Genomic DNA, 23,973 nt, shown 5'->3' with positions numbered 1-23,973 from the left:
TGCTTGCATCTTTCTACTGTATATGGTTTATGTGGCATGTAAGTAGGAGCATAAAACAATGGTTCTATTACTGTAATGCTGTATTTGTATAAACTATTTGCAGTTTCTGTATCTGTTTAGTTCCCCCCAAAATTGTGTCTGAACAAGAAGTGGGTGAGGCCCTGGACAATACAAATGTCAAGGCATGTCAGACTACCTCAGACACCAGCCCCACTAGACCCAAAGTGGATACTGTGTCTCCTGTTGTATATATATATTTCATTGCTGCCATGCAAAACCCATTGTATCTTTATAATGTTTCAGTTTTTACATTAATATGATTTTTGGAGTTGTTCTTTACATTGTGTCAAAATGTCACGATTAAAGAACCAATAGAAATGCTCCAAACACACTTCTGATTAGTGATGTAGTAAGGTTTATATGAATTGTATTGAAAGAAGCATTTTCCTTGATGCTGAGATGAGGACAGCCATGCTTCTGCCTGTTGTACGAGTACATGCATGTGTGAAAGTTTATATCTGTGAGTCACCATGTCCTAATGAGATTGCATCACTAGCCAAATTCACAATTCAACATGAAATCATTTCATAAGGCAAGACCAACGAAAGAGTGGGCAATGGGGCAGTAAGTTGGCTTCCCTAGACGAGGTCCCCATGTGTATGCCAGGCCTTGCCTCAGAATATAGTAAAGTCCAGAAAATCCACAATAAAGCCAAGCCACAGTGTTGCACTGTTTAGTTAGTATTTTGGTGTGGAATGCTAGATAAAACTAAAACTAGATATGCTTTATTACAGCTTAGAAGTTAGAATTGCAAAGTTCTTTCTATCCAATTATAACAAAAATGATTATTATTATTAGTACTACTACTACTACTACTACTACTACTACTACTAATAATAATAATAATAATAATAATAAGTTATCATTTTAATGATAGTTATAATAATGTGTTATTATTATTATTATTATTAGTAGTAGTAGTAGTAGTAGTAGTAGTAGTAGTACCTATAAGTACCTATAACTGAAAAAAACAACTACAATGTTTTATTTTCTAAATCCTTAGTGCCAGTACCAGACCTTTTCTTCACCATGATTGGCTTCCACTAGGTCAGCCGAGACATGAAGCAGTCCAAAGAGTTTTTGGTCCCACTTCATACATCCAATTGTCAAATCTACTGAACATAAAGTGAAAAGGCTAACTGAAACAGTAAAGTGCTCCCAAAATGTCAAACTAATTAATTGCCTTAAAAGCTTACAATCATTTATTTTTGTGACAGACAAGACAGGTATTACTTCTTTATGGTAATTAAAGCAGCTGACAGCTACAGATTCCATGAATTTGGTAATATAGACCTGTTTTCATTCGTGACAGTGTTAAATTTATTCAGAGAGAGAGAGAGCAGAGAGAGGGAGAGAGAGAGTCCAAAAATGGAGTCAGTTTTCATGATAAAAATCTGCTGGCGCCTGCCAAGGAGGTGCCTTCATATCTCCTGTGACGGGTTCAACACAGAGAAGCTCACATACTTCAGCATCAGGGAAGGAGAACAAGTTTCCAGTAGGATATGATTCCTCCTGCAAAACAAAACTACACCATCAAGATGAGACTGCAGACTTACAACTTTTCTGATTATTTGGTAACTCATGAGTTATATGATTATAAGGAAGTGAGATGTGGGACTTATTTTAATTTATTTCATTTCTACATTATTGTCATTACAGTAATACAGGGTTGTACAGTACAGCAAAACACTTTTCAGGCTAAATCTCTGGTGCAGAATAGTTAGGATATGATGCAATAGTGTAACTATTAAATGGTGAATTTTACAAGAGAAGGCAAAAACTTTGAATGGAAGTTGAAATGGAAAATAAGATTTCAAGTAATTTAGAGCATGTCTATTGGTCTATTCATCCAGAGTTTTACACAGAGTACAGAGCATCTACAACAATATAGACAACTAAAACGGACAAAAATGGAGGCAATGTTTTTATTGTACAGCAGTGATAGACAATAAGTACAAAGACAATAAATACAATAAATACAAAAATATATAAATATGTGCATGTACAAATGTGTGTATGACTAAGGTGCAATTTAAGTTACTATACTAATAGTAAAACGGAATAAATCTGGAAAAAAATTGAATAAATGGAATAATCTTAATATGGAAGTATAATACATACAAATATATTGTTCATGATTATCATGATTAAATTGCTGCTGAATTCAGTGGTTGTGGTTTGGAACATTGGCCAAAAAATAGGTTTAAAGGCTTTGTCAAAAGAAACTGTATTGTACCCTTACTAAAACTAGAAGATTTGACCATATCAGTCCAGTTCTATCAGCACTTCATTGGCTCCTAGTTAAATTCCGTATCGAATACAAAATTCTTCTATTAACATATAAGGCCCTACATGGCCTCGCTCCTGAGTACCTGCATGATCTTATTGTATATTATGAACCATTAAGACTACTTAGATCTCAGGGTGCTGGCCTCTTACTCGTTCCCAAAATTCAGAAAACCTCAGCAGGGGGAAGAGCCTTTTCTTATAAAGCCCCCCACTATTAACTTTCTGTTGTATCTGCTTTGGTAATTTTTAAAATTAATGTTTAAATAGTCTGGCCAGAGGAGGATGGGTCCCCCTTGTGAGTCTTGGTTCCTCCCAAGGTTTCTTCCTCCAGCTCTGAGGGAGTTTTTCCTTGCCACTGTCGCCGTTGGCTTGCTCACGGGGGTCTTTGACCCTTCATGTTATTTCTTCTTTCTTCTCTGTCTCTGTCCTTTATTAAGTACTAATTATGTAAAGCTGCTTTGTGACGATAACAGTTGTAAAAAGCGCTATACAAATAAATTTGACTTGACTTGACTTGACTATTGTAGTACAAATGCCAAACCAAGTTCAAGATAAGTTAAATCTAAAACATATTTAAACTATATTGTGACTCCTAAAATATATTTTCTTAACAGCATCAGGTCTATCTTAATACAGAGATGCATTTAGGCCTTTATTCAACAAGCAAGTTGATACGGCTACATGCTCAACATCCTGTTTTATGTGTTTAGCTGGGAGGATTTTTTGTCATTTCAGAATCTTTTTGGCATGAAAGCCTGTGAAGCCTCAAAGATTACCTGAAACAGCAGTGGCCTGCTTCTATCAAAGACCTGGGCATATCAACACTTTCTGAGGCTTCTGTATAACAAAAGGAAAATGATTTGTGAACAATTCAGGCTAAATAAGTGGCAGTAGGGTATGACTGTTTGTAGCCCCACAGGCTCACTATCATCACCGTCATCATGATCATCAGTATTACCCCACTCACACTGCCCTACATCTCCTCCACTGTTGACGTTTCTTCTCCGTTTCACATTAAACTGGTCCCCTCCAGGGCCTCAGTGCTTCAGTGTGACTCAAATGCATTTCAGCCTCCCGCCAGCCCAACTGCCCCATCCCATGCTGACCCTGTAAGTGAGAAATTCCTCAGAAGAGTTCCCTTCCTTCCCTTTCAGAATGAAGCTCAAATGAGAGCCCCTGAGACAGGAACCTATGCTGCCCACCCTTTTTGACGCCAGTAAGCACTATTCAGGAAGACATTTCCTCAAAATCAACTCAGCACTCAAATCCTAAAAAAACCCTACAGTCCAGGTACAGTCTGAGAAGCACAGTTTTGTTAATTAAGGTCATTTATGTCAGTTGTAAAAACAAGGAATGTAACAGGCAAGAATTTAAGCAGTATTTTGGTACACTTACCAAGTACTACAAGGGGTTCTTTGAGTAATTCCACAGAAGAACCATTTTTGCTTCCTCAAAGAATTCTTTTTGTAAAGGTGTGTGTGAATGTGAATAACCTTTTAAATATTTAGAAAACATTTACAACACTTGATTAAACAATTGAATTTTCTTTCACAGTGTACTTTACATTAATTTAGCACTCCACATTGGCGTGACACATTAAATATTTACATCATTAAATATTTTTTGGATTTAACAAAGTAAATAAATCTGTTACACATACTACACTAGCTAGCTAGCTGTCTCTAGCAAACTAGGCTACAGATTCATCAGTAGTCTTTACTAGTTTTAGTCCAGTAAGAACTACAGCCTGCAGTTAGTGACAAGTTGGCAGAGTGTTATTTATTAAATGTAGTCTGTTCAGTTTACCTCACTGTAAACCTCCTGGTCATTAGAAAAGTGTTCTAATGAAGGAGCTTCTTGTGTATGAGGATGACAATATGATGAAAAATATGGCTTTAAATATATATGTCTCTGTTTAAGAAGTATTAGCTTAAAATGGCATGATTAAAAGAGGCGGTGCTAGTCTTCACTCTCCTAGTGTTGGGGGCATTGCTAGCAATGGGAAAAGTTCACATGAACTAGTATTGGGTTATTGTCCATCCAAATTGGGTGCAATATAGGTTTTTACCTACATATCCCACCTGCACCCTCCTAAATGTATGCTTATGATTAGACTGTGTACAATTCCTTATGACCATTCTTGACCTGCTTATCAGTTGTAATGAGTATATAAAATAGTTTTGAGACTGCACAATTGGAAGATTGACCAAACTTAGACATATTTTAAAAGCTTTTTCAAATATTAAGTATGTAGCACAGCTATGCAGCAGGTAGTGTGCCGCTTAGCTCCAAGGGCCTGGGTTTGTGAGTTCAGTAGTTGCTACTGTCACTGCCTGCTTTGACTCTCGACCCACCATAAACCTAAGTAGTGTGGAACGGATAATAATTTAAAAATGAATTAATTAAATGCTAAGTAACTCTGAATTAACATTTGCAGAACTTTTACAATAGTTTTCTGAGGTCCTGGTGGTCAAAAAATGCAATATGCAAATATGTAATCTGGCAGGGGGTGGCTAATTTTTTAACTGTATATGGGTGAAAGCTCCATGTTGGACCAATGGGACACCAAGCCTGAGTCAGCTTGGCTTTGGGTGCAATGGAGCAAGAAGCAGAAGGTCACGGGAGAGCACCTGAGTAGAGATGGAGGGTAACATAAGAGTTTTAATTACAGGTAGCCAACCTAATGCTACATTTGGGGGAGGGAGGGGTTGTCACTCATAAGTCATATGAGTCATGGCACATCGTCGGCCCAGACCAAGAACTAACTGTGAGAATGGGACACGTCTTCAAACCACTGCAAACCACCACACATACACAATCCCCCCGCCCTTTCAGCCAACTCCAGACACATGCCTGAGTCACTGAGCAAAGTCTGCTCCCACAGTGGAAAAACCAGACAGTTGTTAATCTGGAAGCGAATATTTTTTACTTCACTCCCTGGCCAAAAACTGTTGCTTGCTGGTGTCATCGCCTAATTACACAGTGTCAAAGCTGCAGAGAGGGGGTAGTGTGACAAGACTGAATTACATCTCTTCCTCTTTGGGTCCCCTATTCAGGCCTTCAAACACAACTCAGTCAAAACTGATCTGTCTGCTCCGTACTTAAACCCCAAGCAGAACCTGGGCAGCTGGCCAAGCCAGAAGTAAGCTCATCCATGCAATCACACACACACACTTAGACCTGTGACACCAACAGGATCCCTGGCAAACCTAATAAAACTTGATTCGATTACACTCCCTTCCCTTTGCGCCAAAAGTCGCACGCGCGCCATGCACGTATTGAGTCTCAGGAAATCGGGGACGACAATTTCCTCCAACGCGTAACACTAGAATGCAGAAGTAGGGCGTCCCGGAGGCTCCAGGCCTCCACCACTGGGCTTCCCCAATTACACTTATCCTGCTCCTGGTGAGTAGAGGCCATGCACAGCCCATCACGCATGGTACCCATGATCAGTGGAAGAAGGATAAAGCACCCTCTTAAAAATAAAGATGGCAAAAAGTGTTCTTTGGAGCAATGCCACAGAAGAACCACTGGTCTACCTTAGCAAAATTAATAGATGGTTATATAACCAATCAGTTTTTTTTTGTAAATGAGATTTAAAAAACCCTCTTAAGGTCTGTAGCCTTTACATGATGTAAAGGCTCTATAATATTTATTATTTTATTTTTTTTCAAAACAAGAGCCAATTTATGAATCTATATTTTTAGACATGCAGCTGGAGGTGCAGCCAGAAAGTCACTGTTGTCAACCTGGAAAATGGTTGTGTTGCTCAATGTCCAAACTACCTCCACAGTCATGCTGTGCTGGAGTGAACAATAGGCAGGAAAATGGTGAAACTAGGCCAATAAGAAAAGTATGCCACCCTGCTCTTCACTTTGGAGTTCTCTCCATTTCCACACAATTAAACCTTTGGATTTATATTCTTTTATAAACCTTTATAAACCTTTTGGATTAAATTCTTGAACTTGCCTGCTTCCAATTGTACCTAATTCTCTGATAATGAAAATCAAATATTAGGCCTTATGGAGTGCCTTATGGAGCCCATATTAAGACTGTAAGCTCAGCTGACAGCAGACTGAGGAAGAAACACTTTAGATAGCTCCAACAAACAAATTAGAAGGAGCACTTTACCCATATACACTCAATTTGAGTTATTTAATTTGCTGTGGATTTTGTGTGACTATGTTTTATGGTCATTTCCCTTTTGTCCTTAAAATAGGATTTATAAAATGATAAACTTTGCTCTCTGCTCAGAAATCTAATACTGTTGTAAACCCTTTCAAATGTTCCATTGTTCACGAGGTCACCCCCCTCCTCGCTGAACTGAAAATATCTCTGAACTGAAATAATCCCATCGCCACGCTCTAATGCTAAAATCCCTCCGAATATGCAGGAGAGGCTTCGATCTCATTGGTCCCTCAACTCCTAAATGGCAGAAGCGTCTCATTTGACCTAATGAGATTTACTTTCTTTAGAAACTTAGGCTTGTTACGAGAACTGCTCTTTTTTAAAAACATTTCAGGCTGGTAATCTGGAAAGGAGAGAACTGGTGGGCAGTGGTGGTCTAGGACAAACAGAGATCTGGTGTTGGATTAGGACTTCTCATGTGACTTCTCAATGGAGAGTTAAGGTGCTACAACCGAGGTAGCAGCCAGACGTCATCACTCCCTCATTGAGCACCCCTCTCTGCCATTACGGTGTCCATGCAACAGAAAAGAGCTTTTCATCTGACACCCACAGGCAATGAATTTTTCTATGCATGTATGAGTGTGTGGTTAGGCAGGTGGGATGTGATAACAGAGAAAATCCATAAAACAAAATCAAATGTGTCAAATGTGACAGCGTAACCAACACTGAACTTCTGAAGTTTCTGACTGCTTTTTTCTGCCCTGAAATTGACAGCTAAACAAATAAAGCAGGTGTTAAATAATACAATCGCCTGCTAAAATGGAGTGAGGGAATGAATCAGTAACGAGAAAGTAAATAGGACAGTTGGCGCAACAGCTGACTGTTTTAAGGAAGTGAGTAACTTTAAACCCAGAGGAAACAAAAAGTTTTCATCATGAAAAACAGGTATTAGCAAGGTGGAAATTTTGTTTCCGTAAGACATGGTGGCAGATTATCCTGAATTTAGTTTCAGGATTAAAAAAGAGACCCTCCCAGCTAGCAGAGAAATGTTATAGGAATGTTCAGCAATGTTTTTAAAGGGTTCTGGGAAGGTTAACCTGGAGTAATGTTCCAGGAATAAAGAGATAATTAAGGTTTGAATCACAACATTACTACAATGTTTCTTACACAACATTCCCAGCTAGACAGAGACTATCTGTATGGAAACATCTGAATTAACTTTCCCAAAACTAAACATAAAATAAATGAAATGCAATACAATAAACACAGTTATACATAATATACATAATAGCACTGATATCACACTGATAAATATTGGGATCAGTACTGTAACATTTAAACATAGAAGAAAAAATACATTTTTGAACTGATAATAAATATGCTTAAATGATGAGCGAAATGAATGATAAATTGAACGTTTTACAGTCTTTTATGATATAAATGTACCCCACAAAGAAGATCAGAACTCCTTGTACGCATCTCAATTGTCATTGTGTTTGGACCAAAGCACATCATCCCACTATGAAGCTGGAGGAGTTAAAAAAAAGAATCCTGTTTTAAGTACCTAGCAGGTGTGGAGAGTCCTATTTAGATATCCTGTCATTGAGTGAACTATTTATCGAGAGAACTTTATAGAGAGTCCAGTAAACACAGGCAAAGGGAGTGGATAGCTGTAAATGGGCAAAAGGCCAGAGAGAAGGAGAGAGAGAGAGACAGCAGGGAGAAAGGAATTAGAAGCATAATGTCATAATGCCTTCTCAGAGTGTTTACAAATAATGAAGCTTCACCACACTTTCTTTAAGTCAATGATACCGTAGGAATATTTCCCTTGACTTTCTGCACAAATCACTAGTGATAAAAATGCAAAAAGACAGTGTGTGTGTGTGTGTGTGTGTGTGTGTGTGTGTGTGTGTGTGTGTAACACAGCTTGTTTACATCAAACTGACTTTTAGCACAGATGAGATGAGATTTTCGGAAGGTGACTGTTGTTGTGATAATAATGTTTTCATCCCTAATTTTATTTACATGCCAATTTGTGTGCATTTCCATTCCTTACTGCTAAGAAATATTTAAATATATTATTAATGTTTTTTCCACTTGAACTGTTAAGTAAGAGATCATGTTTTTCTGCTATATATTATCTGCTATATTTCCCATTTCAAAGTTCACCCTCAAACACTACATAGCCTAGAAAGAACTATGATAAAGCATAGCCTAACCACAAAAGTTAATGTAAATAAACATTAGAAGTGTCCATCACATACTAATATTCAACTAAGAAAACTACATAAGTTGTTTTTGCATTTAGTTTCACAAAAGAAAAGTTTAGAATGATAAATCTATCATTTTCAAACAGGAACTTAGTGTATACGCTGCACTGTTCTAAAGGCCTGGGGTTATGGGTTAAATCCTTGCTTCTCGCGCCGCAGCCTGCGAGGAGTTTGGTGTGTTCTCCTTCTGTCTGCATGTGTTTCCTCTGTGTGCTCTGGTTTCCTCCCACCTCCCAAAGGTGATACCTTACAATGGACTGGCGCCCTGTCCAGGGGGTATTTCTGCTTTGTACTGAATAATTCTGGGGTTTACAATCATTTCCAAAATGCATCAGGCCTGTTTAGATGTGCCTTGAAGGTCATATTTGTACAGGCGTTGCTGCACAATAAAACTGTCACTCCAGAGTCTGTTAAATATTCCCAAAGATAAAGTCAATCAGGGGTTCTGATTTGCCTTTTTAGCAATCCTATGAGCAGTCCATTCTGAAAGTTTTTTTGTTTATTTTTTCAAAACATTTGCATGGTGCTCCATTTTATGTTTACGCTGAAATTTTACAAAACATAAATAATACGCTAATACTTGTTTACAATGCAGAAGGGATTTTTTCCTCTTTAACCTTATGACTTTTATAATTTTGTAGGTCAGTTCATCTTCTACATATTTTACTATTCAAAGCAGTTTTAAACAGGGTTACCCAAACCTTTGCCACTGTTATTTAAAATAAATAAATAAATAATCAGTTGCTGGAATGAAAAAAAAAAAGGTTTTAGCAAAATCCTGCTGACAATGTCAAATTTACAAACTATTTGATGCTCTAAAACATTTTTCATGGAAAAAAAAAACTTTAGACAGAAGCAAAAGCATATATTCACGCATGATGCATGATTTTGGGTTCTTTAACAACCGGCAACCCACCTGTCAGCAGCCAGTTTCATGTGGAGTTCCACGGTTTGCTGGAGCCCATGGAACAAAAGCCCAGAAGAAAGTGATTGGATAATTACTGCAAGGAATGAAGCATAAAGGCAGACATTCAGGAACAAACCTCAACCCAGTACATCACCAGAATAAAACCACTGTTACTCGCAGCTGTGATCCAAATTTCCCCACATAAAATAAATGAGGAAATAAAAGAAACCCAATAGAGAGTCATTACTACTGATGAATTTCACGGCTTGACTTTATTGTATTTTTTTACTCTTAGTACAGCAGAAAAAGCATCAAGACATTTGGAGCAAGTCACAGAAATTTCACATACACACACACAGAACTTAGCAGGTAGCTGCCACAGGTTTGCAGACCTATGGCGTTTAGAACCTCTTCCGGATTCTAAAACCTGTATGAATTGTATCAGCAAGCAGTTGTGCACTCCCTGGCAATCCTTAAACGGCACTATCAGGATTCGCAAAGGACTATGCAATCGGCATGGCAACTCTACTGGTCAAACACAGGGACACACATAGGGGTAGTGGTGGCTCAGCGGTTAGAGCTCTGGGCTATTGATGACATGGTTGTGGGTTCAATACCTGGGCTCGGCAAGCTGCCACTGTTGGGCCCTCGAGCAAGGACCTTAACCCTCTCTGGGTGCTGGAGTTGGATGCCCACTGCTGTATGTATGTATGTATGTATGTATGTATGTATGTATGTGTGTGTGTTCACTACCACAGATGGGTAAAATGTGTAGGACACATTTTGCTGTATAAAGTACAGTGATAAATATGGGCACCTGCAGCTATCCTACCACCCAGCAAACAAGGTGTTTCAATTTAGTTGAAGCGGATGAGAGATCTGGAGAGACTAAACTGACCCAAAGGTGATTTCATTTCTGGCTACTAATCAATCAGTTAAAGGAAGACATCATCAAATATTCGAATATTGCTAAAAAAGACAATATAGGTTGATGCTCATATACCCAACTGCCTGGTAATGGGAACTTTCAATATGCAGTCCAGAGAGGTGACAACGCAAGTGGCAGAGGCCATCAATTAGGTTACAGAAAACAAAAAAGAAAACTCTCAGAAAGATCACAGAAATGTTAGGAGTGGCCAAATCAACAATTTTGGACAAAAAGTAAGAATGCACTTACTTCAGTCAGTTAAATCAGTCACTTGTCTACAACCCAATACAGCATGAGTTTCACATACTACAACACAAAACTGATGTCCACCGCATAGGGTTAGCATCCGAGTATTGAAAATACTGCTCATATTTATAATCATGTTAGTTACCTTAGAGCCTCTGATGGACTATTTAAGGACTATTTATGGATGGACTATTTAAGATTTCTATAACTTCTTAAACAGTTCAGTATTGTATGGCGTGGTGTACAAAGACAAAAATACAAAAATTGTGTCACTGTCTAAATACTTACGCATCTGACGTTTTATAAATGCTCTTCATATAAAGTGTACTATGATTTATATTGCAGTATTAATTACATAATGATATGATGAATGTGAATTAAGTATATAATGAAATAGATTCTAGTTCAAGTTGCTGAATTCAAAGTACAGAACTGTACACCTATAGAACCCACAAATACAATATCTCCTCTTCTGCTTGCAACTACAAACGTGGTACTGATTATAAACTTAAAGTCCACACTTTGATCAAAATAGCTTTGTTTATTCCAATGAGCTTCTAATGACAGAAGATCAGACCAAATCAAAGAAGAAATGCATATTGACTCAAATTAAACTTTTCCAAGAATTTTCCAGTATTGATGATCTCCAAAAACAGAGGAGCAAGATCAATCACCTCTGAGCAGAAAACAGTAGCTCACAGCAGGAGAAGGTTTGGTGGGATTCTGTCAGGGACTGGCAGGGAGGTGTGAGTGGGTGGAGGGAGGCCAGAATGAGCACTGCCTTCCAAAGGTGTTGGGCCAGTGATAAGTCCTGTTTAAACGTCACCCTCTGTAAAATGCCATGTGTCAACAGCTGCCCGTGGTCCGGCGCTCTGAACTGGCTAGGCAAACAGCCAGGGTTAGTCATCAATCAGAGTCGGCCTTCTGACAGAGTGTCAAAACTCCGGCTGGGGCAACCCAAGAGTGGGATCTGACCGCAAAACTGAAACCCGTGATAGAAAGCCCTGACCTGAGTGCCATCGATGGGGATGGGGGACTCGATACCCCCTCCTTCAGAATGCTGTGCACTGGGAAGCTGGTGGTGTTCAGAGAAAGTGGCAGACAGGTGCAAAGTCATTTCTCAACAGGCCAGGCCTTCCCTTCTAGCTTCTTTTGCCCAGCTTCAAATATTTTTCTCTCTCTCTAAACTTCTCAGTGTGAAATTGCTCTAATTCATGATGCTTTAACCAGTTAGCCCAATGCAAGCCCCTTCTCTTTTCCCACTAACACAATGGCCTTACATTAAACATAATATTGATGTAATTGTTGCTGTATTGACATAATTGCATAATTCATTACAATTAATTAAGTTTTTCTAATGCTCAGGTTTAATATTTATTCTACAGTCTATTTTCTATGTTTTGATGTGAAACAATGACAATCCAATTATTAATTCAAAACAAACACAAAGTTCCAGACTCATAAAGCAAACTGCTAGATTTCCAAGATTTACAATGATGTTAAAGCAACATTATGTAGCATTTTCAGCTTTAAATAACAGCTTTAGAATCATTGTAATTCCCAAGAGACCTGTAATAGAGAGAAAAGCATCTGTATCACTGCTACTCTAGGCTTAGCACGCTGCTAAGTGCACTATATAACTTCGGTGAAGCAAGAAGAAAAATGCTTGTAAGAACTGCACAACGCTACATGACCTCAGTCACCTTTCAGCGATGGTTCTGTCTTTCAGCTTGTCTAGAAAGGTATGTCCTTTAGTGGTGGCTCAAAACACAAATTACACTTCCTGGCTGTAGGAGGAAGGAGCTCAGGAGCAGAAAAATTCAGTTATTGCATAATGCTGTTTTAAGAAATAAGCATTGTGGTAAAATGCTCAATCATTAACAAGAATTTCAGGTGTATTTTACCATCTGTGTAAAAAGTGACGGTACCACATTTTTCATTTGTCTGTGCCTTTATTGTTTAAACAAAAAACCACACCATTACACAAAATATCTTTTTTAATAAAAAGGAATTATTTTTTTCCACTTTTGATAGTGGATGGAAGTTACATGTAATACATACTAACATTGATTTTTGCGTTCTTTTTTTGGTTTACCAAGACATATTTATGTATTACCACGCATCTTATTTATTACAAACTGTGGCTCTAACTCTAGAGAGTTTTGATGAATTAATTCTGGCTGGTCTTGTGTGAAATAAAAATTTAATGCACTGAAAACTACCACCAGACGTTAATGAATGAAACCGTAACAAAAATACCACCATGTTTTATGAATCAGGCCTTTTAATTTCCCTGTGTGTTTCTATTAGCTACTAGTGAGAAATGGTTTAAATAAAATTATAACAAGAATAGGAGTGGTTTGGAAAAACCCTTGCCTCTAGCCTGGAACCTGAAAGAGCAGAAACATGTCTGGTTGTCTAAAGAACCATAGAGATGAAATAAAAGAGGTCCATGAATATGAAAAGCATTAGCATACTGTGAGTAAACTGCCTGAGGCTTCACCCTAAGGTATGGAGGAAGAGCAGTTTGCAGTGTAATGCTGAGGTTTTGACACCCCTGGTCAAAAGAGCACAATTCCTATTTATTCCTATTTATTTTCTCTTAATTTACTTAATTTGCATATTTATAAACAAATTTTTTTTTTCAAGTGTTTGAATGTTGAACATTTGTAGTTTTTATGGCACACCAGTCTTCAAAGACTGCAATGGCCAGGATGAGCTCACAGTTCCTCCTTAATTCCTCCTTAAATAACTTACATATACTTATGTATTTTATTCACGCCAGTTTACAAAGTGGTTCATCTGTTCAATCTAAAATAATACTTCCTATGGTAACCAGCAATTAATCTGAGTTTCTTTACCTAAAATACCTGTAGACACTTTGAAGGAACCATTATTTGACTCAAAGTATTTATTTATGTTGAATAAACCCAGCTCAGTTGTCTTATCTCAGTTCAAATACCACTTGAAATTTATTTTTTACATTTTTAAATGTTTTAAGGTTGAATGGACAAACCACTTTTGACAGTGTAGGAATAAGTAACTTTAAGGGTCTTTTTCTAGCTATTTCAAGGATATTGTAAGACCAAGGAGAGAAAGTGGCTGGTCCACTTGTGAAACTCTGAAGGACATCTGACCTGTCTGTAATCTATGGTGCTGCACAAAGGTCCCAGATTCTAAATTTCTCACCTAGCTGTCTGACTGAGGTCACAGGTTATGTCAATGGAAACTGTCTTTCTTTCTGTCTCTTTCACTCCAGAAATTGGCAGGATAATATTGGAGTATTACAGCTAATGTTAAATCTACTCAATACAACCTTTGCACAGACTTAATACAGCATACTTAATACAATATAGTTTGTAGTTATTAACACCCCTCACAATTAATGAATAGCTACTTTTGTTTGATATTTGTATGTTTATGTTTAGTACTTTTTATATCCATCATTTGCACAAAAGCAAACATGGCCAAAGCAAAGGTTTGGGCACCCTACATGGTTGAAGTATTGCATGCATTTCTTTTTGAGGTCTATCAATAGATCTTCAATGATCCTTAAGTCAATTATGTCTTTTTACTCAAAACATACTTTGCTCATTGTGGCTATAAAGTTCTCATTTTTCATCAGTCCACAGGAATTGTTTCCAAAACGAATAAAGCTTGTTCAGGTTTTCCTTTGAAAATCTTTAACACTGACATTAGTGGTGAGGGCCTGCTTTGTGTGCATTAACTATTTTCATGTTCACAGTAATAAACAGCTGCTTAGAGGAGCCAATGGCTGCTGATTGTTGGGACAAGGTTTGAGAATGCAAACATTGCCTGCACTTTCCCAACAACGATTGTGATTGTGTGTTAAGAGTGCTCAAACGTCCTGGGGTGCTCAACTTTTAGCATGGTGCTTCTTTCCTTTTCACTCTAAAACTAAACAAAACAAATAAACTAAATGCAAAAGTAATACATGAATTCTCTTAAAAGGCCTTTTGGAGGTCAGTTCATCTTCTACCTGATTATCTATTCACAGTATCATAACCACACAAATGTATAGAACCATAACCACTCAAAAAAACATTTGAATCCTTAAACGGCTCTTGTCCAACTCTGTCTGGTTGAATGATTCTTCTCTATGATTAAAAATATTTGTAGGTGTTTATTTATATATAATATTTATATCTGTTTTTTATATTTGTATTATTAAATAAATAAATAAATAAATAAATAAAGTGGCCGCTATTTTTGTGGATTCAATTAACTTCTTTTAAATAAAACCCTGTTCACTTTCTGTAATTGTATCAGCTGTTCTGAACAATTCAAAGCTTCAAAACTTGCTGGGTTGCTACAATTATGTTAGCAATATAGAGATTACTTTGAGGGCTTAATAAAATAGTAAGAACTAATCAGAGTTAATTATGTTAAGACAAAACACATTTTTAATAAATATTTAAATAAGAATAACAATGGCAAAAAGAAAAGGCAAAATACATATAAATGAGTTGATCGGGCACTGTTCCTTACTGAAAGACACCAACAGGATCATGTATAATACATTAGCATCCATGTGCATTGCCAACTTATCATTGCATTTGCTCTTACATTGGGTGTAAACATTTTTATGGCCATGTAATAAAACAAATTAATGAATTAATCAAGGAACTGTGCAAACATTCAGGAGAATGTTATTTGGCCTTTGTTCTTACATTGTTTGTAAACAACTTTATGGCTGCATGCGTGAAAAGATCTTAAGACATCATTTACAGACACTGACAGCACTTGAGAATCACAAACACAGAAACAAGAGTGCAAGCCCACTTTCTACACACAGCTAGTGGCGGTGCAGTCTGAGCGAGCAGGCAGACAGCAGACGTGATTTAGCAGTTGACTCCTACTGTTTAGGCCCCGTTTTTGACGCTGGGGCTCGAGGTGGAGCTGAGAAGTTTCCCAAGGCCCGCCGAGCGCGTTCCGGGGCTATGCAGTGACCCGCTGCACCCTGGCCCTGACGGTTCCTTGCTCGCAGGGTCTGCAGAGCCAGCATGCTCACCACAGAGCCCACCCACACGGCTGCTACCCGGGTGTCAGTTTCCGCTGCTGCTGCTGAGAGAAAGCTTCAGGTAAAGCTTACTCAGTATGGCCTAGAACCTGGGCAGATACAGGAATGACATTTTTGGTTTTGTCCACATGTAGTTTTAGGCCTATGAAATTACTTGGAAAAGGAGATAAAAGGCACAGCACCTTGAACTACAAACATACTATTTAGTTATCTTATGAATATATCTTTTGTTTTCAGGAACTACTACAACAAAATTATTTGGTTACATCTGTGAAGGTAATATTTAGATATTACAGCTATGAGAGTGAAAAATGGAGGAAGTGGCTTTATCACATTATGGTAGAAGTCCTTTATAAAAATATTAAGCCCATATAATCTGTAGAGGCTGAATGATACAGAAGGGCATGGATAAATGTATGCATTGTAGTGCTTAAAAGTCTCAATTCAAATGAAAATCTGCGATTAAATGAAAGAGGGAAATTGATTTCTTGATTTCTTGCATTTTTTATTCTTGAATCTTGATTTCTGCCAGAATATTACATGCATATATACAATGTGTTATACTATTTATGTGCTTTTTTAACCATATATTAGAGACACCAAACATGCCATTGCCAGCACATTTGAAATACAGTAGGAAAGTATGAAAAGTGTCTTAACCCCTTACATAACCTATGGCCCGCCAGTGGGCAAAAAGTGTTATCATAAACACCAAAGAATAGCTGCAACAGTTTGTACAGAAGTCCCTGTAGTTACTGAATAATATGCCTTGGTGCATTATAAGCCTTTCTGCACTAAATAATACCTGTACTGAGAGACTCTAGGTAGTCTGATGGTTTTAGTAGCCAGCAGAAGATTTCTACGGAGCCCACAACCACTCACTCAGTAGTTCTTAATAACAGCAGTCATTGTTGTTAATAAGATGAGGTGTACACTACTTCATTTTGGCATTATGCTTGTTCAAGCAGTGTTTGAGGGTCTCCCTGAGAGTGGCCCCTGGCCGTAACTGTCATTGGCTAACAGAGCGGTGGGGGTTGTGGGGACATGCTCTACTGGAGTGGCTGCACGGAGTAATTGCTGGTCCAGCTGACAGGCTAATCAGCCTCTGCTTCTCATTAAAACATAAGGTCAGGAAGTAGCCACGCGTTCGGGACCAACTGACTCACTGCCAGCTTATTTCAGCTAGCAACTTTTATAATTTATGACTCAATTTTATTCTGACATCACAAGTGACACATCAAACGTTTAGCTTAGTTATTTTGTGTGTGTAATAAGCAACAGTATTTTTATGCGAGTAATAAACATTATTAAATGGACGTCAAAACTATTTTCTTTACTTTTACAACCAACCATGACACTATTGACCAGATCTGGTACATAAATCCCTTTCCAAAAAACCCCAAATCATTACTATTAAGATATGGCTATTAGACTATGGCTATTAAATAATGTCTATTAGAAAAGGTAACATAGGAGTGAATACTCAGGACACTATGTTGAGATTTCAGTGAACAGGGGGTCTGCTGGGGGCTGTCGGCTCCATCTGCAATGGATTAGACACAAAATTTCAGGTAGCCTCATCCAGCCCATGTGCTGCCCACATTAGCCTGAAAATCACATTTCCACAACATTACTTAAGCAAATAAACAAGAGGTCTCAGCCTGCATCAATGAGAAAGAGCTGCATTTCTGAGATTAGACCACTACACTCATCAGTGCAGAGTAGACAAAAAATAAAAGTCAAAAATCTTACTGATAATACTAACAACAGCATAGCAATACTATTACAATAACTAATAATAATACAAAATAATAAGACGTGTTAAGTAAATAAACAGGAATTATAATCAATGTTTGCAATAATAAAATCAGAACTATTACTAATAGTAAAGCAATAATGAAATGCATTATTGAGTAAACAAATAGATAGATGAGTTAATAAATCAATAAACAATCAAATAAACAATAAATCACTAGTATTACTAACAACACTACCAAAAGCCAAGTCCTCTTCCTTCTCCTAATACTATTATGTCTACTACCACTATTATTATTATAACAACAATACTACAACTACTACTACTACTACTAATAATAATAATAATAATAATAATGATAATAATAATAGTAGTAGTAGTAGTAGTAGTAGTAGTAGTAGAAGAAGAAGAAGAAGAAGAAGATTTCAACTTTATAAGAACAGTTGAAAGGCACAGAGAAACAGATAATCTAGGCTTGTTTTTGGAATTAATGGACTATAGCTGAGCCACTTTCTGTCCCAGTCCTGCACTGCCAGTATTATACAAACAGCTACAACACACACACACACACACACACACAGACACAATAATAATAATAATAATAATAATAATAATAATAATAATAATAATAATAGTGGAGTAATAAAGTGATGCTCAAATAAACTTGAAATGTGATTCTTCAAATGTATAAAGAAAATGTACAGCAGTGACGTCATGCGGGGTAAGTGGTAAAACAACGATCCGTCATTCATCCATTTATTCTCTGATCATTCAAAAAGTGGCTAAAACATGATAAAGACATGTGAACAGACATGAGGAACAGAATAAAACCCTTTATTCCGTTACTAAAACACATTTAGGCTTAATTAATCGGAAATTACGTGGCGACTAATAGGCGGCAGCACTGATACTAGATGTCCAAAACTCCGCTGAAGTCCAGCATGCGCCGTGTTTAGGCTGTGGCTTTAGTGCAGCTTTCCTGAAGCTTTTCTGGGGGAATTTTAGCCACTTCATGGTGGCGGGAGTTTCTGAACTCATGTCGCCCCCTATCGCTCCAAATGAAGACATTACATTGCACCAACTTCTAAACACACACCGCTTCACACACACGCGTGTAATGTTCGGTCTACATAACCCAGAATCAGAAAATCGAAAAAGACTAAAAACGAGAGGATCTCCGATAGATTGTTATCAGCTGATCAAGGATCATGTATGAATGTCTGGGTGGTTCTCCTTCTGCAGGTTAACTAACCTTCGCTGGTTTCTAAATACTTCACCTCACTGTGTGATAAAGGACCTCAGCGTGAAGGAGAGGCTTGGACAGTCAAACTGGACAGTTTAAGGGAACAGTTGAGAAAACATGGCTGAACTATGCTAGTTTAGTCTGAACTATAGGAAGATTAGACTTCAGATTAGAATGTCCCAAAAGGCAAATGTACAAACAGACACAGTTGAATTTTGATGATTTACTGATTTTGAGTTGTGTTTGAAAGTTGATAGAACTATATATTGTTTTCCCACCGTGGATCAACGTGATATGTTCATTTACTTTACTTTGCCAATCCGTGCACAGAGAGAGAGAGAGAGAGAGAGAGAGAGAGAGAGAGAGAGAGAGAGCGCGCATGAGAGGGGGGGGCGCGACCGACATGTCTCATGTTCAGTTGCAGAAGTCTCCGCCTCCTGGCTGCCGTTTGTTTATAAAGCGCGGGCGGCAGGAGTGTGTGAGTGTGTCGAGTGTGTGTTCAGTCTCAGGAGCAGAGGATTTCCCACCACTTTAAACTTTTGACAAGCTTGAAGAAAGTCAGCGAGTGACTTTTTTTTTGTTGAAGCGAGAAAAGCGTCTGCATGCTCTCAGCCCGCGAGCCCTGAGCGCGTGCACGAGAATACCCTCGCTTTATCTTAACGGACTTTTGAAACTCTTGACAGCTTTCCGCAGCACACGGGAGCGCGCTTCGCCAACCCACTCTGTCGTTGGGGTTCTTTTTTGCTGCTTTGCACGCTCCGTGCACGAGGATCTTGCCACCCGCTCCTACTTCTATTTTTCGCATGAATCTACTCGACCCGTACGTGAAGATGGCCGACGAGCGGGACAAGGGTCTCCGCGACGCCCCCAGCCCAAGCGGAGACTCCGACGACTCCGGCGCCGCCTCGCCGTGTCCGTCCGCCTCGGGCTCGGACACCGAGAACACGAGGCCAGTCGACATGCACGACGATTTTAAGAAGGACGACGAGGAGAAGTTCCCAGTGTGCATCCGGGACGCGGTGTCGCAGGTGCTCAAGGGCTACGACTGGACGCTCGTGCCCATGCCCGTGCGCGTCAACGGCTCGAGCAAGAACAAGCCGCACGTGAAGAGGCCCATGAACGCGTTTATGGTGTGGGCGCAGGCAGCGCGGAGAAAGCTCGCGGACCAGTATCCCCATCTGCACAACGCAGAGCTCAGCAAGACCCTGGGCAAACTGTGGAGGTAAATTACTCCCCCCCAAAAAAACTCTCATGTACTTTTGCTCTACTTTTTGCTTAACGCTGCTATTCAGGGCCGAGTTTCTCGTCTCTAATGTTAGTTGTGAGAAAAAGCGAGAGAGAGATAGAGAGAGTTCAGTGTGTTGTTTTATTGTCATTTGTCATACATGCTACTTTTAATAACACATTTTACATCCGTTTTTTTTATATTAAGTTTTTTGTTTTAGAGATATTTCAGTCATCAACTTACTACACTGCTTAAGCTGAAAGCTTCAGTGGACTTCTATTTACACACAATAGCAATAATACAAAGAAAAGCAAAAGTGGTTGCCTAATCTGACTACTACTACTAATTTAGTTATTTAATAATAATATTGTTATTTAAGTTGATAATTAAGATTTACAATATATGTGCTGTGCATAATTTAAAAAGCAGAACAAGAGTCAAATGTTGTGTTGCCTTTATGCAGGCTGCTGAATGAAGGTGAGAAGCGTCCGTTCGTGGAGGAGGCCGAGCGCCTGCGGGTGCAGCACAAGAAGGACCACCCTGACTACAAGTACCAGCCGAGGCGGAGAAAGTCGGTGAAGAACGGGCAGACGGAGTCAGAGGAGGGCGAGCAAACCCACATCTCGCCCAATGCCATCTTCAAAGCTCTGCAGCAAGCCGACTCTCCAGCCTCCAGCATGGGCGAAGTGCACTCCCCCTCAGATCATTCAGGTACGTTTACAAACCTTTCTAGACCTTTACCACAGCTCAGATATCCTGGGACGTCGAGTCATATGGAATAAGCACATTCCAGGACCATACAGAAATACACTATGAAGGGTTTTTCTTATTTTGTTGATATTGGAATGTCTGCCTTTTAAATGTGGAATCAATTCAGAATCTGAAGGCAGTTGTAAATAAGAGAGACCTGTAAATGATTACAGGGTTACAAGCAGTGATGCAAACATACCAGTTGTCTTTACTCTTCCAGTGTAACATCAAGCGAGCACATTATATAATGGCACCATTCCCACATGCAGGGAAAGCCCATAAATCTTATCGCTGCTTTCTTAATTTCATGGCCTATCTTTATTTGCACACTGGTTGCGTCAGTAATGTAATGTGCGGTGGGCGGTTGAACTGCTTAAACTCCAGGCTTCTTGTGTTGTTATTGAGTTCTTAATTTTAATGCGTAGTATCCAGCCATTCTGTATCTCAATAACTAATTAGCAAGCTATGTCATCATGAAAAGTTTTAGAGACTTACCATTTCTTTTCCACTTTTCTCTCATAACAGGCCAGTCCCAGGGTCCTCCAACGCCACCCACGACCCCCAAAACAGACCTGCCTGGCAGCAAGCCAGACCTGAAGCGCGAGGGCCGCCCCCTGCAGGAGGGTGCTGGCCGGCAGCTCAACATCGACTTCCGGGATGTGGACATCGGTGAGCTGAGCAGCGACGTCATCTCCAACATCGAGACCATTGACGTAAACGAGTTCGACCAGTACTTGCCACCGCATGGTCATCCAGGGGTTCCTGCCAATGCCCAGGCCTACTCCACTGGTTATGGCCTTACCAGCTCAGCTGGCTGGATGTCCAAACAGCAGCAACAGCCGCAGCAGCAGCATTCCTTGACCCCACTAACCCCGGCAGATCAAAGCCAGGCCCAGCAGCGCCCTGCGCAGATCAAGACAGAGCAGCTGAGCCCTAGCCACTACAGCGACCAAGGCCAGGGTTCTCCACAGCATGTGGCCTATGGCTCCTTCAACCTGCAGCACTACAGCACATCGTCCTACCCGTCCGTGGCCCGCAACCAGTACGATTACACTGACCACCATGGCGGCTCCTACTACAGCCACGCTGCAGGCCAGGGTTCCGGCCTTTACTCCACTTTCAGCTACATGAGTCCAGGGCAGAGGCCCATGTACACCCCAATCGCAGACACGACCGGGGTACCGTCAGTGCCTCAGACCCACAGTCCCCAGCATTGGGAGCAACCCGTCTATACCCAGCTGTCTCGGCCTTAAGAGAAACATAAGCAGTGCAAACAGCACAGACTGAACAGTTATCGCCACTTTTAACCAGAGACAGACTCCTAGCCAGAGGCCTTGAAGGTTCCTCCTTCCACTCCCTGCACAAGCCAACAGAGAAACAAGCAGGACTTCTTTTTTGTTTGATTGTTTATTTGTTTGTTTTTTTTCTTAGAAGATATCGGAAATGGCTCCCGACAGTGCCTTTTTAAAAAATGTTCGAGTTGCGACTATATTTTTCTAGTTATAATGAAAAAGAAAACTCGCTTCAATGAGAGGAATCCTCTGTGAGGACATATTCGTTATAAATATTTTAGTATGTACTGTGTATGTATTATCTCTCTCTCTTTTTGTTGTTGTTGTTTTCAGGTTTCTCTTCTGGGGAATTTGTATGTTTATACAGAGGATACAAAAGCCGTAATGAAAGGGTCCCCTATTCCTCCCTAATATACTTTTTGTAAAGACAACTAAAACGCCTTTGCTAACACTTCCCTTCTTTTTTCCCCTGTATATATTTTATTGGCATTCCTCTGTGTTTTAGAATCAGGCAGAGCCGATGTTAAGTGTTTAATTTACTCAGTAAAGTAAAGCTAAAGCAGTGTTCTCAAAAAATAGACAGAAACTATCTCGTTGTCTGTGTTCTAGCATTGCTGAACCTGTTGCATTGGAACAAGCCAGATTAAGAGTTAGCACAGGTTAAACGTCCTGCCTTTGTGCCATTGGTGCCTGGTCAGCCAGCGTAGAGATCCGTAGTGCCTCAACTGCCATCACTCACCTCTCTCTCTCTCTCTCTCTCTCTCTCTCTCTCTCTCTCGATCTGAGAGTCAACCTCTTTAATTTATTAATTAGTATTAATTTTATTTGAAAAATAATTACCATTTTTTTGTTATTTACTTTGTCTCATTATGACTAATTTGAGCTGAAAAAAAGTTTTCTTTGTCCCTCCCCCCCTCCCCCCTAGGATTACAGTCTAGATGTGGTACAAACTTTCACTTTCTTGGGTTATTTATCATTTGTAAATCTTTCCATTTAAATTTTTTTTTTTTTACATTTTTGATTATTTAGTTGTGTACAGATTTCTTTTAATGGTGATAAACTTGATCAAATTTTAAAACAGAAAGAACTGGAAGTTTTATTATTATTATTATTATTATTATTATTATTGCATTTAATTTTAACAAATATGGATAAATGAATTACTGGAGGCTGTGGCCATATTCTAAAGACATTCTTCTATACTGAACCACCAGCATACATTTTTTTTTAATGTTCTGTTCCATATTCATTACTGCATATCTTAGATCTCATCGACATCCTTTAATGCAAATGAATCTTTGTAAAACACGGCATTGTCTTAAAAGAAGCTTATCTTTTGTAACATACTGTTTGCAATAAAAGTAAAAAAGGTACTGAAAACATATCCCAAATGTCTGCTGTGGCTTTATTCAATTCAGCAAAGAGATCTGCTCAGAAATATCTCACAATCATGTGAATGGTTGGTGCAGCATAGTTGGTAGCAACACTGCCTTCCCAGTGGCAGACTAGGGTTTGATTTCCTGGCTGGGAAAGCACAACATGCTACACCAATAAGAGTCCTTAGTCAAAGCTCCTAACACTGTAGTCGCCTACATGTGTGACATGACTCAAATTCAAGTAGCACTGGATAAGAGAGTCAGCCAAAATGCCAGAAATGTAAATGAGCACTGAATGATAAGTTGAACCCCAACAGTAGGAGCTCTGTAGCAAACAAGAGAGCTGAAATGTGAAGCGACTCTTTTGTTTAATCCTTGGGCAGCAGAGCTTTAAACAACTTAATCTCAACACAGAATCCGTCCAAGTTGCATAAAAAGGCTCGTTGCTTTAAACGAGCGTCC

The 23,973-nt window shown here is 39.1% G+C and overlaps 1 protein-coding gene across 1 annotated transcript; it reads left to right on the top strand.

The window, feature by feature from the left end:
• The first annotated feature begins 19,363 nt into the window (after positions 1–19,363).
• LOC140573481 (transcription factor Sox-9-B-like) lies at positions 19,364–22,972 on the top strand. Its single transcript, XM_072692861.1, has 3 exons — positions 19,364–20,090; positions 20,557–20,804; positions 21,369–22,972. The coding sequence occupies exons 1-3, from the start codon at positions 19,672–19,674 to the stop codon at positions 22,094–22,096; spliced, it is 1,395 nt and encodes a 464-aa protein (XP_072548962.1). The 5' UTR covers positions 19,364–19,671; the 3' UTR covers positions 22,097–22,972.
• The last annotated feature ends 1,001 nt before the right edge of the window (positions 22,973–23,973 follow it).

The sequence above is a fragment of the Salminus brasiliensis genome, chromosome 12 (assembly GCF_030463535.1).
Source record: "Salminus brasiliensis chromosome 12, fSalBra1.hap2, whole genome shotgun sequence".
NCBI lineage: Eukaryota > Metazoa > Chordata > Actinopteri > Characiformes > Bryconidae > Salminus > Salminus brasiliensis.
Note: the sequence above shows the minus strand (reverse complement) of the source record. Positions and strands in the feature narration are given on the sequence as shown.